Source organism: Hyla sarda, unplaced genomic scaffold (assembly GCF_029499605.1).
Source record: "Hyla sarda isolate aHylSar1 unplaced genomic scaffold, aHylSar1.hap1 scaffold_1281, whole genome shotgun sequence".
Classification (NCBI taxonomy): Eukaryota; Metazoa; Chordata; class Amphibia; order Anura; family Hylidae; genus Hyla; species Hyla sarda.
The window spans coordinates 9685-20311 of record NW_026607904.1 but is presented as its reverse complement, the minus strand read 5'-3'; the positions used below and the strand labels follow the sequence as shown (position 1 = coordinate 20311).

Below are 10627 nucleotides of genomic sequence, written 5' to 3'. Positions count from 1 at the left end.
GCAACTTTTGCTGCAACATTTGTGTTTTAAAGGGGCACTCCACTGGTGCCGTACAGATAAACAGATTGTATATTACTTCTATTTAAAAATCTTAATCCTTCCAGTACTTATCAGCTGCTGTATGCTCCACAGGAAGTTCTTTTCTTTTTGAATTTCCTTTTTGTCTGACCACAGTGCTCTCTGCTGACACCTCTGTCCATGTCAGGAACTGTCCAAGGAGGAGAGGTTTCTATGGGGATTTGCTCCTGCTCTGGACAGTTCATAAAATGGACAGAGGTGTCAGCAGAGAGCACTGTGGTCAGACAAAAAGGAAATTCAAAAAGAAAAGAACTTCCTGTGGAGTATACAGCAGCTGATAAGTACTGAAAGGGTTAATTTACATATCTACTTTCTGGCCCCCGTCCCCATCATATATCCCACTGAGCGGCCACTAGGGGGACACCTGGAGGTCTCACGTCAGTCTCCATGACGACACGTACGTCTGACGTCACCAACGCTGCGCCTCAAAGCGAGTGGACTGTGAGGGCAGCAGAGCTGTGTTTGTATAGGATTTGCCCGTAACAAATATGGTTGTTTACATATGATTAGCTAATGATCTCTGAGTATAAGACGTAGCCCTCACGCACCAATGATCGGCTGACTACAGGCCACGCCCTCTGTCAGCCTGTAACCAATCACGGTGCTCCGCATGTTCCGGAAGGGATTGTCCGGGGTGAGGAGGAAGCCGGAAGTGACAGCGCGGGGACTGAGATCGGAATGGAGCGGTGACCGGAGCCCATGGAAGGGGCGGAGCCTGGGGGGACCGGAAACGGAGAAGCCGGGGTGGTGTACACCATGGAGAACAAGCCCATAGTCACGTGTAAGAGCGCCCCCTACCCTGTATATGTCATATCTGTTCCCATTACATATATATTTATATAGCCTCTGCATATACACCTGTATCCAAATATATATCCTGTATATACACCTGTATCCTCTGTATATACACCTGTATCCTCTGTATATACATATATATATATATCCTGTATATACACCTGTATCCCCTGTATATACATATATATATATCCTGTATATACACCTGTATCCCCTGTATATACATATATATCCTGTATATACACCTGTATCCCCTGTATATACATATATATCCTGTATATACACCTGTATCCCCTGTATATACATATATATCCTGTATATACACCTGTATCCAAATATATCCTGTATCCCCTGTATATACATATATATATCCTGTATCCTCTGTATATAAATATATATCCTGTATATACATCTGTATCCTCTGTATATACACCTGTATCCTCTGTATATAAATATATATCCTGTATCCTCTGTATATAAATATATATCCTGTATATACACCTGTATCCTCTGTATATACACCTGTATCCTCTGTATATACATATATATATCCTGTATATACACCTGTATCCAAATATATATCCTGTATATACACCTGTATCCTCTGTATATACATATATATCCTGTATATACACCTGTATCCTCTGTATATACACCTGTATCCTCTGTATATACATATATATATCCTGTATATACACCTGTATCCTCTGTATATACACCTGTATCCTCTGTATATACATATATATATCCTGTATATACACCTGTATCCCCTGTATATACATATATATATCCTGTATATACACCTGTATCCTCTGTATATACATATATATATCCTGTATATACACCTGTATCCTCTGTATATACATATATGTATCCTCTGTATATACATATATATATCCTGTATATACACCTGTATCCCCTGTATATACATATATATATCCTGTATATACACCTGTATCCCCTGTATATACATATATATATCCTGTATATACACCTGTATCCTCTGTATATACACCTGTATCCTCTGTATATACATATATATATACACCTGTATCCCCTGTATATACATATATATATCCTGTATATACACCTGTATCCCCTGTATATACATATATATATCCTGTATATACACCTGTATCCCCTGTATATACATATATATCCTGTATATACACCTGTATCCAAATATATACACCTGTATCCAAATATATATCCTGTATATACACCTGTATCCTCTGTATATACACCTGTATCCTCTGTATATACATATATATCCTGTATATACACCTGTATCCAAATATATATCCTGTATATACACCTGTATCCAAATATATATCCTGTATATACACCTGTATCCTCTGTATATACATATATATATCCTGTATATACACCTGTATCCCCTGTATATACATATATATCCTGTATATACACCTGTATCCCCTGTATATACATATATATCCTGTATATACACCTGTATCCAAATATATATCCTGTATATACACCTGTATCCTCTGTATATACATATATATATCCTGTATATACACCTGTATCCTCTGTATATACACCTGTATCCTCTGTATATACATATATATATCCTGTATATACATATATATATCCTGTATATACACCTGTATCCAAATATATATCCTGTATATACACCTGTATCCTATGTATATAAATATATATCCTGTATATACATCTGTATCCAAATATATATCCTGTATATACACCTGTATCCTCTGTATATACATATATATCCTGTATATACACCTGTATCCCCTGTATATACATATATATATCCTGTATATACACCTGTATCCCCTGTATATACATATATATATCCTGTATATACACCTGTATCCCCTGTATATACACCTGTATCCCCTGTATATACACCTGTATCCTCTGTATATAAATATATATCCTCTGTATATACACCTGTATCCTCTGTATATACATATATATATCCTGTATATACATATATATATCCTGTATATACACCTGTATCCAAATATATATCCTGTATATACACCTGTATCCTATGTATATAAATATATATCCTGTATATACATCTGTATCCAAATATATATCCTGTATATACACCTGTATCCTCTGTATATACATATATATCCTGTATATACACCTGTATCCCCTGTATATACATATATATATCCTGTATATACACCTGTATCCCCTGTATATACATATATATATATCCTGTATATACACCTGTATCCCCTGTATATACACCTGTATCCTCTGTATATAAATATATATATCCTCTGTATATACACCTGTATCCCCTGTATATACATATATATATATCCTGTATATACACCTGTATCCCCTGTATATACATATATATATCCTGTATATACACCTGTATCCCCTGTATATACATATATATCCTGTATATACACCTGTATCCCCTGTATATACATATATATATATCCTGTATATACACCTGTATCCCCTGTATATACATATATATCCTGTATATACACCTGTATCCAAATATATATCCTGTATATACACCTGTATCCTCTGTATATAAATATATATATCCTGTATATACACCTGTATCCAAATATATATCCTGTATATACACCTGTATCCTCTGTATCCAAATATATATCCTGTATATACACCTGTATCCTCTGTATCCAAATATATATCCTGTATATACACCTGTATCCTCTGTATATACACCTGTATCCTCTGTATATACATATATATCCTCTGTATATACACCTGTATCCCCTGTATATACATATATATCCTGCATATACACCTGTATCCAAATATATATCCTGTATCCTCTGTATATACACCTGTATCCTCTGTATATAAATATATATATATCCTGTATATACACCTGTATCCTCTGTATATAAATATATATATCCTCTGTATATATACCTGTATCCTCTGTATATAAATATATATATCCTCTGTATATATACCTGTATCCTCTGTATATAAATATATATCCTGTATATACACCTGTATCCTCTGTATATAAATATATATCCCGTATATACACCTGTATCCTCTGTATATAAATATATATCCTCTGTATATAAATATATATCCTGTATATCCACCTGTATCCTCTGTATCCAAATATATATCCTGTATATACACCTGTATCCTCTGTATATAAATATATATATCCTGTATATACACCTGTATCCAAATATATATCCTGTATATACACCTGTATCCTCTGTATATAAATATATATATCCTGTATATACACCTGTATCCTCTGTATATAAATATATATCCTGTATATACACCTGTATCCTCTGTATATACACCTGTATCCTCTGTATATAAATATATCCTGTATCCTCTGTATATAAATATAGATATCCTGTATATACACCTGTATCCCCTGTATATACATATATATCCTCTGTATATAAATATAGATATGCTGTATATACACCTGTATCCTCTGTATATAAATATATATCCTGTATATACACCTGTATCCCCTGTATATACATATATATCCTCTGTATATACATATATATCCTGTATATACACCTGTATATACATATATATCCTCTGTATATACACCTGTATCCTCTGTATATACATATATATATCCTGTATATACACCTGTATCCTCTGTATATACACCTGTATCCCCTGTATATACATATATATCCTGAATATACACCTGTATCCTCTGTATATAAATATATATATCCTGTGTATATACACCTGTATCCTCTGTATATAAATATATATCCACCTGTATCCTCTGTATATAAATATATATCCTGTATCCTCTGTATATAAATATATATCCTGTATATACACCTGTATCCTCTGTTTATAAATATATATCCTGTATCCTCTGTATATAAATATATATCCCCTGTATATACACCTGTATCCTCTGTATATACATATATATCACCTGTATCCTCTGTATATAAATATATATCCTGTATATACACCTGTATCCTCTGTATATAAATATATATCCACCTGTATCCTCTGTATATAAATATATATCCTCTGTATATACACCTGTATCCTCTGTATATAAATACCGTATTTATCGGGGTATACCACGCACCGGCCTATAACACGCACCCTCATTTTACCAAGGATATTTGGGTAAAAAAAGTTTTTTACCCAAATATCCATGGTAAAATGAGGGTGCGTGTGTGCGCGTGTATACCCCTATACACCCCCAGGAAAGGCAGGGAGAGAAGCGGCGCCGACAGCAAGGGGGAGAGAAGGGGCAGCGGCACCCATTGGCGGCGCCGCTGCCTCCCCCCCATCCCCGGTGGCATAATTACCTGGGTCGGGTCCGCGCTGCTGCAGGCCTCCGGCGTGCATCCCCTGCGTCGTTGCTATGCATGGCATGGCGCACTGACGTCATGCGCCGCGCCGTGCAGCACATAGCAACGACGCCGGGGACGCACGTCGGAGGCCTGCAGCAGCGCGGACCCGACCCAGGTAATTATGCCACCGGGGATGGGGGGAGGCAACGGGGCAGCGGCTCCGGCAAATGGGTGCCGCTGCCCTTTCTCTCCCCCTGGCTGTCGGCGCCGCTTCTCTCCCCCTGGCTATCGGCGTCGGCAATGGGGCGTCGGCACCGATAGTCAGGGGGACAGAACGGGCAGCCGTGCCGATAGCCAGGGGGAGAGAAGGGCCGGTAACAGCGCTCTAGACCCCAGGAAAGGCAGGGGGAGAAAAGCGGGCAGCGACGGCCTCTCTCCCCCTGCCTTTCCTGGGGGTGTATCGGCGTATAACACGCACATAGACTTTAGGCTAAAAATTTTAGCCTAAAAAGTGCGTGTTATACGCCGATAAATACTGTATATACACCTGTATCCTCTGTATATAAATATATATCCTCTGTATATAAATATATACACCTGTAGCCTCTGTTTATAAATAAATATCCCCTGTATAAACACCTGTATCCTCTGTATATATGTATGTGAGATACATTATCCTCTGTATATAAATATATACCCACATATAGAGGTTGGTGAAGATAAGTGTCCCCTCTCAGCCTTAGTATTATTGTATCATGTGACCTCTCTGCTCAATATCATTGTATCATGGGACCTCCCTGCTCAGTATTGTGTGACCTCTCTGCTCAGTATCATTGTATCGTGTTACCTCTCTGCTCAGTATCATGTGACCTCTCTGCTCAGTATCATTGTATTGTGTGACCTCTCTGCTCAGTATCATTGTATTGTGTGACCTCTCTGCTCAGTATCATTGTATATTGTGACCTCTCTGCTCAGTATCATTGTATTGTGTGACCTCTCTGCTCAGTATCATTGTATTGTGTGACCTCTCTGCTCAGTATCATTGTATTGTGTGACCTCTCTGCTCAGTATCATTGTATTGTGTGACCTCTCTGCTCAGTATCATTGTATATTGTGACCTCTCTGCTCAGTATCATTGTATCGTGTGACCTCTCTGCTCAGTATCATTGTATCGTGGGACCTCCCTGCTCAGTATCATTGTATCGTGGGACCTCCCTGCTCAGTATCATTGTATCGTGGGACCTCTCTGCTCAGTATCATTGTATATTGTGACCTCTCTGCTCAGTATCATTGTATCGTGTGACCTCTCTGCTCAGTATCATTGTATCGTGGGACCTCCCTGCTCAGTATCATTGTATCGTGGGACCTCCCTGCTCAGTATCATTGTATCGTGGGACCTCCCTGCTCAGTATCATTGTATCGTGGGACCTCCCTGCTCAGTATCGTGTGACCTCTGCTCAGTATCATTTTATTATGTGATCTCTCTGCTCAGTATCATGTGACCTCTCTGCTCAGTATCATGTGACCTCTCTGCTCAGTATCATGTGACCTCTCTGCTCAGTATCATGTGACCTCTCTGCTCAGTATCATGTGACCTCTCTGCTCAGTATCATGTGACCTCTCTGCTCAGTATCGTGTGACCTCTCTGCTCAGTATCGTGTGACCTCTCTGCTCAGTATCGTGTGACCTCTCTGCTCAGTATCGTGTGACCTCTCTGCTCAGTATCGTGTGACCTCTCTGCTCAGTATCGTGTGACCTCTCTGCTCAGTATCGTGTGACCTCTCTGCTCAGTATCGTGTGACCTCTCTGCTCAGTATCGTGTGACCTCTCTGCTCAGTATCGTGTGACCTCTCTGCTCAGTATCGTGTGACCTCTCTGCTCAGTATCGTGTGACCTCTCTGCTCAGTATCGTGTGACCTCTCTGCTCAGTATCGTGTGACCTCTCTGCTCAGTATCGTGTGACCTCTCTGCTCAGTATCGTGTGACCTCTCTGCTCAGTATCGTGTGACCTCTCTGCTCAGTATCGTGTGACCTCTCTGCTCAGTATCGTGTGACCTCTCTGCTCAGTATCGTGTGACCTCTCTGCTCAGTATCGTGTGACCTCTCTGCTCAGTATCGTGTGACCTCTCTGCTCAGTATCATTGTATATTGTGACCTCTCTGCTCAGTATCATTGTATATTGTGACCTCTCTGCTCAGTATCATTGTATATTGTGACCTCTCTGCTCAGTATCATTGTATATTGTGACCTCTCTGCTCAGTATCATTGTATATTGTGACCTCTCTGCTCAGTATCATTGTATTGTGTGACCTCTCTGCTCAGTATCGTGTGACCTCTCTGCTCAGTATCGTGTGACCTCTCTGCTCAGTATCGTGTGACCTCTCTGCTCAGTATCGTGTGACCTCTCTGCTCAGTATCGTGTGACCTCTCTGCTCAGTATCGTGTGACCTCTCTGCTCAGTATCATTGTATATTGTGACCTCTCTGCTCAGTATCATTGTATATTGTGACCTCTCTGCTCAGTATCATTGTACTGTGTGACCTCTCTGCTCAGTATCATTGTATATTGTGACCTCTCTGCTCAGTATCATTGTATATTGTGACCTCTCTGCTCAGTATCATTGTATTGTGTGACCTCTCTGCTCAGTATCATTGTATTGTGTGACCTCTCTGCTCAGTATCATTGTATTGTGTGACCTCTCTGCTCAGTATCATTGTATTGTGTGACCTCTCTGCTCAGTATCATGTGACCTCTCTGCTCAGTATCATTGTATATTGTGACCTCTCTGCTCAGTATCATTGTATATTGTGACCTCTCTGCTCAGTATCATTGTATTGTGTGACCTCTCTGCTCAGTATCATTGTATTGTGTGACCTCTCTGCTCAGTATCATTGTATTGTGTGACCTCTCTGCTCAGTATCATTGTATTGTGTGACCTCTCTGCTCAGTATCATTGTATTGTGTGACCTCTCTGCTCAGTATCATTGTATTGTGTGACCTCTCTGCTCAGTATCATTGTATCGTGTGACCTCTCTGCTCAGTATCATTGTATCGTGTGACCTCTCTGCTCAGTATCATGTGACCTCTCTGCTCAGTATCATTGTATATTGTGACCTCTCTGCTCAGTATCATTGTATTGTGTGACCTCTCTGCTCAGTATCATTGTATTGTGTGACCTCTCTGCTCAGTATCATTGTATTGTGTGACCTCTCTGCTCAGTATCATTGTATTGTGTGACCTCTCTGCTCAGTATCATTGTATTGTGTGACCTCTCTGCTCAGTATCATTGTATTGTGTGACCTCTCTGCTCAGTATCATTGTATTGTGTGACCTCTCTGCTCAGTATCATTGTATTGTGTGACCTCTCTGCTCAGTATCATTGTATTGTGTGACCTCTCTGCTCAGTATCATTGTATCGTGTGACCTCTCTGCTCAGTATCATTGTATCGTGGGACCTCCCTGCTCAGTATCATTGTATCGTGGGACCTCCCTGCTCAGTATCGTGTGACCTCTGCTCAGTATCATTTTATTATGTGACCTCTCTGCTCAGTATCATGTGACCTCTCTGCTCAGTATCATGTGACCTCTCTGCTCAGTATCATGTGACCTCTCTGCTCAGTATCATGTGACCTCTCTGCTCAGTATCATGTGACCTCTCTGCTCAGTATCATGTGACCTCTCTGCTCAGTATCATGTGACCTCTCTGCTCAGTATCATTGTATATTGTGACCTCTCTGCTCAGTATCATGTGACCACTCGATCAGTATCATTGTATATTGTGACCTCTCGACTCTGTATCATGTGACTTCCTTGTGTTTTTTAGGCGCTGGAGACCAGAGTTTGTTCACTGCCGTTTATTCCACGCTCACCCAGCAGCTTCCTCGGGAGCCCATGGAATGGCGGAGGTGAGTGAAGGGCCTCCTGGGGTCTGAGATGGATCTGGTTGTCTCTCCCAGGTGACCCTGACCCTTCTTCTCACCTGCAGGGCTTATGGCCGCGCTCCTAAGATGATCCACCTGGAGTCCAACTTTGTCCAGTTTAAGGAGGAACTCCTGCCCAAAGAAGGGAACAAAGCCCTGCTGACCTTCCCGTTCCTGCACATCTACTGGACGGAGTGCTGTGTGAGTATGACCTCCGTGGCCTCACTTCATACTCGGGAGGCTGCTCCAGAAAACAAGGGGTTAATGAGGGCACAAGGGCCTCAGTAACACTGATGGAGGAAATGAGCAGGAGGGCAGTGTGTATTAATATCGGTGAGGACAACAGATAGCCGTGTGATGGGGCCGGGGCTCCTCCGCTCCCTGGGACCAACCAGAGACGTTCTGCATGTACATCCTGGTAGGTTTCAGGCTACACAGGGACTGCACACCGCAGAGGTCTACTGAACAACGAGAGATGACAACTTAGTACTTCAGCCCTGTTGGGATGGTCCCATCATGCATGGTCCCCGAGATGGATGGGGCAGGGATGGTCCCTGGGATGGATGGATGGGGCAGGGATGGTCCCTGGGATGGATGGGGCAGGGATGGTCCCTGGGATGGATGGATGGGGCAGGGATGGTCCCTGGGATGGATGGATGGGGCAGGGATGGTCCCTGGGATGGATGGATGGGGCAGGGATGGTCCCTGGGATGGATGGATGGGGCAGGGATGGTCCCTGGGATGGATGGATGGGGCAGGGATGGTCCCTGGGATGGATGGATGGGGCAGGGATGGTCCCTGGGATGGATGGATGGGGCAGGGATGGTCCCTGGGATGGATGGATGGATGGGGCAGGGATGGTCCCTGGGATGGATGGATGGATGGGGCAGGGATGGTCCCTGGGATGGATGGATGGATGGGGCAGGGATGGTCCCTGGGATGGATGGATGGATGGGGCAGGGATGGTCCCTGGGATGGATGGATGGATGGGGCAGGGATGGTCCCTGGGATGGATGGATGGATGGGGCAGGGATGGTCCCTGGGATGGATGGATGGATGGGGCAGGGATGGTCCCTGGGATGGATGGATGGATGGGGCAGGGATGGTCCCTGGGATGGATGGATGGGGCAGGGATGGTCCCTGGGATGGATGGATGGGGCAGGGATGGTCCCTGGGATGGATGGATGGATGGGGCAGGGATGGTCCCTGGGATGGATGGATGGATGGGGCAGGGATGGTCCCTGGGATGGATGGATGGATGGGGCAGGGATGGTCCCTGGGATGGATGGATGGATGGGGCAGGGATGGTCCCTGGGATGGATGGATGGGGCAGGGATGGTCCCTGGGATGGATGGATGGATGGATGAATGGGGCAGGGATGGTCCCTGGGATGGATGGATGAATGGGGCAGGGATGGTCCCTGGGATGGATGGATGGATGGGGCAGGGATTGTCCCTGGGATGGATGGATGGGGCAGGGATGGTCCCTGGGATGGATGGATGGGGCAGGGATGGTCCCTGGGATGGATGGATG

At 42.9% G+C, this 10627-nt stretch overlaps 1 protein-coding gene across 1 annotated transcript; it reads left to right on the top strand.

Moving 5' to 3' along the window:
• Window positions 1-457: 457 nt before the first annotated feature.
• On the top strand, window positions 458-9295 carry LOC130304541 (trafficking protein particle complex subunit 10-like; the record flags this gene model as incomplete). Its single annotated transcript, XM_056551939.1, has 3 exons — window positions 458-859; window positions 8998-9079; window positions 9160-9295. Coding segments are annotated over exons 1-3 (300 nt in total), but the record flags the coding sequence as incomplete, so codon positions are not given.
• Window positions 9296-10627: the final 1332 nt, after the last annotated feature.